The sequence below is a fragment of the Diplotaxodon limnothrissa genome, linkage group LG12 (assembly GCF_057381915.1).
Source record: "Diplotaxodon limnothrissa isolate DT_005_m linkage group LG12, D_limnothrissa_male_GT1.1, whole genome shotgun sequence".
Lineage (NCBI taxonomy): Eukaryota > Metazoa > Chordata > Actinopteri > Cichliformes > Cichlidae > Diplotaxodon > Diplotaxodon limnothrissa.
The window spans coordinates 31,333,437-31,341,372 of record NC_140607.1 but is presented as its reverse complement, the minus strand read 5'-3'; the positions used below and the strand labels follow the sequence as shown (position 1 = coordinate 31,341,372).

Genomic DNA, 7,936 nt, shown 5'->3' with positions numbered 1-7,936 from the left:
CATTTGAAAGTCCTGGAGTGGTCTAGCCAGTCTCCAGACCTCAACCCCATAGAAAATCTGTGGCGGGAGTTGAAAGTCCGTGTTGCTCGGCGACAGCCCCAAAACATCACTGCTCTCGAGAAGATCTGCATGGAGGAATGGGCCAAAATACCAGCTACTGTGTGTGCAAACCTGGTAAAGACCTATAGTAAACGTTTGACCTCTGTTATTGCCAACAAAGGTTATGTTACAAAGTATTGAGTTGTATTTTTCTTATTGACCAAGTACTTATTTTCCACCCTGATTTACGAATAAATTCTTTACAAATCCTACCATGTGGATTCATGGATTTTTTTTTTTCACATTCTGTCTCTCACAGTTGAAGTGTACCTCTGGTGCAAATTACTGACCTCTGTCATCATTTTAGGTGGGGGGAACTTGCACAATCGGTGGCTGACTAAATACTTTTTTGCCCCACTGTATATTTTCATTGTTACTGATGGAAAATTATCCTCCTAGTCTTTTTGGTAGATTTTGGAAATGTCTCATTTTCTCAACACCTACGTAATGAAGGCCGGTAACACGTTCTGCAGTTCTGATCTAATGATCACAAAACACCTCTCCATGAATTTATGGCTTATTGTTGGAATGTTGATTATTATTCCAAAAATTTTGAAGTGGACAGTCAGGCTGTCTACAGAGAAAAAAGACACACATATATTTATATAGAGTACAATCTTGTAAACAAATACCATCTTCTAGAGCAGTGCAGATTGTCTGACACCTCGTGGGGGAAAAGGCCTGAAAACAGGAACTGCACCTCTCTGGAGGCATTAAATCTGATTACAAAAAACACTGATCTAACTCCTTCCCTGAGATTAGGCAGTGATTTCAGTGTACAGAATTGGTATACTGTTGTAAAGGTGATTAATCGATCTGTTTCAAGCAGAATTGGAAATTTACTGCGTCCCCACAGCTGAATCCCCCGTAGACTCCAGTTAAAATAGATGTCTGTTTGGCTCAAACTATTTAGCCAGCAGTCATGCAAAGGAGAATAATGAAAGCAACTGAGCTGCATGAAAGCCCCTAACTGTGGTGCTGAACACAACATGTTGAATGAATAACAACGCTGGGATCTGCAGCTCGAGTGAGCCTGACATCTTCATGTAAAATTACAACGTGACACGAGTGTGTGTTTGCAGGATGATCATAAACTGCCTAAACACTTATCATGCTTATCATGTGTGCCACAACAGAAGTTTGAACTGAGCTGATGTATGTTGGTAATGGTCTCTGGAGTCACGTCTTAAACCATCCCGGACTCATCGAATGTCTAAGAGCAGTGCGTCAAGCTGAGTTTGATCACGCCTTCCCTGTGCAGCTTGTAGAGCAGCTTGAACTCGCTGGGCAGCTGGTGGGTTTCCTGCCACTTAGTGGTGAATTTGGTCCCTTTCTTGTCGTAGTAGTGGTACGGCAGATCCTTGCCTGTGTTGGGGTCCCAGCCAAAGGGCCAGAAGCCGTAGAGGTGGATCTCGTCACATATTGCTGAGGCCAGGGTGTACATGAGAATACCAGTGCTGAGACGCTTGGGAGAGAGGTTTTTAGTCTTCCAATATCTGAGAAGAAAACAAATAGATCACAAATTGACTGTAACTTTGTGTTGTCTGTTCAACATTTTATCATGTGATGTACAATTAAGCACATACATGTTTGGATGGTGATACAATTTTTGTGATTTTGTGTCTGTTCACCACCACAATGAGTTTTAAATCAAATAGTCAAGATGTGATGGAGGTGCAGATTTTCCATTTTAAATCAAGCGGTTTAACAAAAGTATTGATGTAACTAAAGTACAACCAGTCATTCACCAACTAATTATAGGCCTGTGTGGTCATGGTTTTAGTGTTTGCCACACTTTAAATAAAACTACCATGTTGGTGACACCAGGGTTTCAGAAATACTCCCACAATATGCCCACATTTACATCAGTCGGTGGTGTCATATCAATGCTTTCATATTAGCGGTGGATTAAATTGGTCTTTGTACTGCCTGTGGTTCAGTTTTACTTGTTACATATTAACAAGACATCCAATAATTCTCTGATTTTTAGCTCATCTGGCCAAAGGACAGCGGCCAGGTGTCTTTCCATCTGTCCATTTCATAGTTCATAATAATTATTATTCCTTCAAGATTACCACGCAGGTTTTTGTGAGATTGCGCAATGATCAACAATTGAATGTGATCAAGGTCAAGATCACATGCATTTTCAAAGAATCACTTACTTGCTCCCAGAGTATTGGTCACATTTTAGTGAAACACGATTCATTTGTCCTGTTTAGGAGCCTCCCTGACTTCTCAGTGGATTTCAGTTCTCATTAGTTTGTGTAATACAGCCAAACAATAACAACAAAACTTATAGGTTCTGTGATTCACATATTACAATAACCTGTCAATTGTGATGGATCATGAGTTGGATGAGCTAAAACATCACTGGCATTCCAGTTATTGTTATCCTGTTTTTTCCTTTTGCATGTGCATCCTGTGTTCCTGTGTGCACTTCTTTGTCTGCATGAGTTTTGTCCTGGTCCCTCCTTCACTTATTTCTTGTTTTATTTTGAAGGTCATATCCTCAGGTGGTTGTCTGTGTGTGTGTGTGTGTTTTTTACTGCCTTCCTCTGTTCTTTTCCCAGCTTTGTTAGTGTCCCTTCACTCGTACTGTGTATTTAGTTGCTGTCTTTCCTTTTGGTTTTAGTAAGATTATAGTTTTTGCAAACCCTGTGTTTTCTCTGCTAGATTTCTGTGTTTGGGATTTATGTTAGTTTCTCATTTTGAGATGTTTCTTCATGGATTTAAGTTGTTTTTAGGCTTTTTGGCTGCCAATAGAAGCAGCCTGTTTTATTTTGTTTTGTTTCTTTTTCTTCAGTGTGACATAAACCTCTCTGTTCAGTCAATAAAGTTAGAAAGCATTTCTACACCTAACCGATAAACATTTCTCTGAGCAACAGGTGGAGAGCAGAAACTGGGTGACAAGGAATGTGAATATAAAGAGCTGCAGGAACCTGGAACTGATTGAGGATTTTGCATGACTGGTTGACCTGGGATTTTTCAGTGGATGTGTGGTTTGAAATAAGGAAATAAGGTTTTTGGTTAACAGAAGCTTTAGCTATTTTAACATTGTGTCCCATAGTATAAAATTTAAAACTACAGACCTATGATAGGTCTATAGTCTACTGTCATTTATTCATAGACTTACAGTACAGTATTGCAGTACAGTAGCATGATAGTCTTTATAAAGGCTGCAGTAAATTGTGAATTCTGATGATTATTAAGCATAATAAAAAATTCTTTATTGCGGAAATGTTTCATTTTCTGTGATAATTAAAAAGCCTATGGAAAAATCACATTGGTTTCCAGGTTTGCCTAAAAAATCCTCCATCCCTGCAAAGCTCAACAGAATCAGATCTTACTTGTTCACGTCGTGCATGATATTTCCTGGCCAGGCCAGTTCAATCTTCAGCTGTCCCTTGTGCTCCACAAAGAAATCCACCAAGGTCCGAGTTACTGTAGCTGAGGTATGAAGGAAGAAGGCAGGGATCCACAGGATGGCTCCCTCCAGTTTCTTTAGGTTGAGGAAGAAATTATTTCTGTCTTGAATGGTCAGCAGGTTATTGTAATACCTCTCCAGGATGCTGGGGTTAAAGGTGGTCAGGTTGGTCTTCTTGCCTACATCCTTGGAGTAGATGTCGGTGGGGGCAAAGTTGCAGCGGAAGACAAAATCGGCTTGGTCAATTTCAGGGCCACAGTGGCTGCCGGTAAGAATGCCACTATTTCCCACCACGGCACACATGCTGTAGTGCTTATTGAGGATGGGAGAGGTGTCGGGAAGCAGGGATTTGAAGTTGTTACTGATGGAGAAAACATACTTGTGGCTGGAGTAGTCAAAGTGCATCAGCTGGCCAACACGCACGCTGTTCTTCGTAAGGGAAAAGTTGTTGGGAATGTCGATGTAGTTGAAGATATCTTTCCTGAAAAAAAAAAAGATGTTAAAAAAAAGTCCAAAACCAATCACAGCGACTACATCCCTTTTTTTATTTACAGAATGTTACAGGCACATACATACATGCATACATATATATGTGTACACATATATCCCATATAACAAATGTGCAAAATTAGACACACAAACAATTCACTTGTTGGTTTTGAATGTTGGTTGGACAACACAAGCAAACAGAAGACAAAATGAAGAGGAAGGATGTTTTATGCTGTCTGATTTCCAGACCAGAAAATACTCAAGTTTCACAAAGAAGACAAGCAGAATTCAGTTAGGAGTCAAATCTTTTACCTCTGATGATAAAAAGCTGTCTTGTTGAACTTCCATTTGGACGGTTTTCCTTGGAGCTCTTCGTTTAGGGCATTAGTTAAGGGGATGAAAGAGGGGTCCAGGAAATTCATGGCGAACTGAGACCTGAAATTAATGTCCACAAAACATTGGAAGCTGAGTCATCATGTAATAACAGCAGCAGCTATACTGGCTGCGGTTTAGAAAGATCCAATCAGATCTGCTCCTGGCACACTTTGGTCAATCTGCTTTTCATATCAGTCCCTCAAAAGACTTTCATGTTTAGAATAATTACAGTTAAAAATGTTCAAATGATTCAACTGTTTTTTTGTTTTTTCTCTTTAAAGAGGAGAGTGGGAAAAATGAAAATATTTAGATATTTTTCTAGTTAAAACTTGGATTCATGTTAAGACTTGGGCACTAGTTTTGTATTAATAAAGGAAATGTGGAAATCACACTTAATACATTTCCATTCCCTTTATGTAAGTTACCTTGAGTTATTTTTCTGTATACGTAGTATATGGTCAACAAGTCCAGCACCTTGGACAGCTTTATGTTTGATTTAAAGGAGGCATAAATGAGTTTAGACCCCTTTGGGTTTTTATTTTATTTATTTATTTTGTAGACAGCCCCTAAAAACTATTATTAGTATTAATTGTGGTGTATTTTATTATTATTTTCTGGAATTATCTTCTAATGGTTTGTTTTCCTAACTTTTCTATTGACAGCAGTACAGGAAAGAATGAAAACAGGTTTTATGTCCAGTGTTGTTGATGTCATGATGTTACAGAGCGCTCACACACAGGCGTGGCTCGTGGCTTCTGAAGAATAATAAGACTTTTGTTGCTGCAGCAGAAAGAACACGAAGAGATAATTACGTGACACAAATCAGTGATGCAGAATTAAAACACACTTTAACTGAAATACAACAAAACATTGCAATGACTTATAAAACCCATGTGCATTATTATTTTAGTTTGTTAAAAATTTCGATTCCTATTCTGATTAAATTGGGTTTCAGTGTTTGTTTACGATATGCTCCAGATCCAGGTGGCAGCAAGTCAAAAGGATGTTACCTGTCTATGTCCTGCAGCAGCCTGTATTCAGTTTGAATATTGCTATAAAATGATATGGATCAGTTTGTCTTTCATTCACTATAACAATTCACCAAAAATGATAAAGCTGTAGCTTCTGTTTTACCCACATTCGCATAACTAAGCAGTGTGTTGTCTTTTTGTCGACAACTAACCCTAACCCCCTAACCCTCTTATAATAATTATTATATTATTATATTTTTGTCATTTTCCAGTTTCTATTTGAGTGAGGAGGATGGAGAGCGAGGGGGAGGACAGAGAGATCCTACAAGAAAAGTAAAAAGGAGGGAGCAAATAGTCAAGGTAGCTGGAAAAACAAAAGTTATTTTTCATATGCAGTTTTTCATGTAAATGGTAAATGGCCTGTATTTGTATAGCGCTTTACTAGTCCCTAAGGACCCCAAAGTGCTTTACACAACCAGTCATCCACCCATTCACACACTGCTGATGGCAAGCTACATTGTAGCCACAGCCACCCTTGGGCGCACTGGCAGAGGCGAGGCTGCCGGACACTGGCGCCACCGGGCCCTCTGACCACCACCAGTAGGCAACGAGTGAAGTGTCTTGCCAAGGACACAACGACCAAGACTGTCCAAGCTGGGGCTTGAACCGGCAACCTTCCGATTACAAGGCGAACTCCCAGCTCTTCATGGAGGCTGTTGTGCTTTCCAGTAGCACACTTAAAAAAGAGAGTTTGTATTGTATGAATTCAGAAACCTTTACATAAAAGAACTCTATTATCAGTTTGTTTTGTGTGATTTTCTAGTGTCTGTACTGAATAATGATACTTTAAATGCTTGATGATTTGGTGAACTGAAATAATGTTGTGCATGTTTCTCCGTTATTGAGTGTGTCATGAATCTCTGTGTACAGGCAGGAGATTGGACCCAAAATGCAGGACCCACAACACACAAAATACAGCTTTATTTACTGACTCAAAGGAAAGATATCAAACTAAACTAGACTGGGAAAATATAAACTAAACTTTACCGAAAGGCACACAAGGGATCACACAGCATGAGGGACGGTGCGACATGGAACATAGGGAGATTCTGACATAAATACACAGAAGGTAATGAGGGACGTGGGAACACACGGGGAGCACAGATGATGAGGGTTACACATAACAAGACAGGGAGGACACGGAACTGACAATACTGACCCAAGACGCGGACCTTAAACGCAACACAGGAAGGACACAGAGACGCAGACAGGAGGGGGGAGAGAGATCACGGGGAGATCACAGACATAACAGGCTGGGGAAACACGATAAACATGATGGAATAAAACACAAGGGGAAAAGGGCACACGAATTCACAATTAAATAAACACAAACACACAAAGGGAGACAGAGGGCAAAGACATAAGGGGAAATCTGATCAACCATAGGCTGCTGAACAGACAACTTAGGGATCTTAAGAATGCAAATGAACTTAATACAGAATGACAAAACTCACAAAACTCAAAACACTGGGTCAGAAGTCCCGGGACCATGACAGAGCCTTTGCCTGAGTTTGATAACTAAAGAGTCCGCCTTAAAAACGGGTGGATTCGATTAAAATCTGATCAATAACTCTAAATTATTCATTCTTAGACACTACACTTAGACACTATAATAGGTCATCCAATTAATTGGGTTGCTTTTGAAAGTAACGTTGTAATGTTTATTCAATTAAATGGAGGTTTGCAAATGTGAAAAGGATTGATTACATTTGGAAACAGCATACTCCATTAACATTAATTACAAGGTACTGCGTGAATGACATTATGATTGGAAGCTGAGGCCCACTTAAAGTTTGAACCTAGACAGCAAGTATATATAGAAGGTAAAGTATGAAGTCTGGAGTCGTGCACAAAAGGCCACACATCAACCCAATTCTGCATCTGATCATCCATCCTCATTGTGATGAAAAAAAAAATCTCACTCACCGAAAGCCTGCATGAAACATAATCCTCGGGCCTCCCATGTAGTATTTGGAGGAGGAGAAGAGGCTGTCTTTTCTCAGAGACACGTAGCTGATGAGGGATAAAATGAGCACGGCGACGCACAGAATAACCAAACCCAGGGCCTTGGCGATGCGGACCATCATGGGAGCGTTTTCATTCCTTGTATGTAGCTGCAGCGAGGTGTTGGCCTGTGTTGTTATTCCCGGGTCTGCACAGCGCTGCCGCCCGTCTGAAAAGCACACATAAACTGGCGCTCATCGGCTCATATAATCGTGTAAAATGGACGGGTGGTGATTTTCTGCGGCTGCATGATAAGGATGCCGCTGCTCGGTCCGCACTCATTCCTCTTCCTCTCCTCTGCGGCTCGAAACCATCCAGGCTGCCGGGTTAATCAAGGAGATGGGAGCAGAAATGCGTGTCAACACATCCCAGACAGCTCCACCGCAAGCCGCGTACTTCAGCAGCACCAGCTGCACCAGCAGCATCACCACCTCCAATCCCACCCCCTCACACTCACGCTGATGCAGCTTTCGGCACAAAGAGACGCTTGTTCGGTAATTAGTTGAATGGGGCT

At 40.7% G+C, this 7,936-nt stretch overlaps 1 protein-coding gene across 2 annotated transcripts; it reads right to left on the bottom strand.

The window, feature by feature from the left end:
• Nucleotides 1-1,312: 1,312 nt before the first annotated feature.
• Nucleotides 1,313-7,502, bottom strand: LOC146621624 (alpha-N-acetylneuraminate alpha-2,8-sialyltransferase ST8SIA3-like). Of its 2 annotated transcripts, none has more exons than XM_085368673.1 (4): nt 7,345-7,502; nt 4,325-4,477; nt 3,447-4,004; nt 1,313-1,595 (listed from the first exon to the last, which is right to left on the bottom strand). In XM_085368673.1, exons 1-4 carry the CDS (start codon nt 7,500-7,502, stop codon nt 1,313-1,315), a joined length of 1,152 nt encoding a protein of 383 aa, XP_085224799.1. The 2 variants fall into 2 exon arrangements, with proteins under 2 accessions (XP_085224799.1, XP_085224800.1); XM_085368674.1 differs by having other exon boundaries at nt 4,325-4,447.
• Between the last annotated feature and the right edge of the window lie 434 nt (nt 7,503-7,936).

Excerpts from the sequence above, each read along its gene's own strand:
- LOC146621624 (XM_085368673.1), bottom strand. The coding sequence starts at position 7,502 with ATGGTCCGCATCGCCAAGGCCCTGGGTTTGGTTATTCTGTGCGTCGCC. Across the intron at positions 4,005-4,324 it reads ACAGCTTTTTATCATCAGAG|GAAAGATATCTTCAACTACA; the intron begins GTAAAAGATTTG and ends TTTTTTTTTCAG. Across the intron at positions 1,596-3,446 it reads ATCATGCACGACGTGAACAA|ATATTGGAAGACTAAAAACC; the intron begins GTAAGATCTGAT and ends TTTTCTTCTCAG.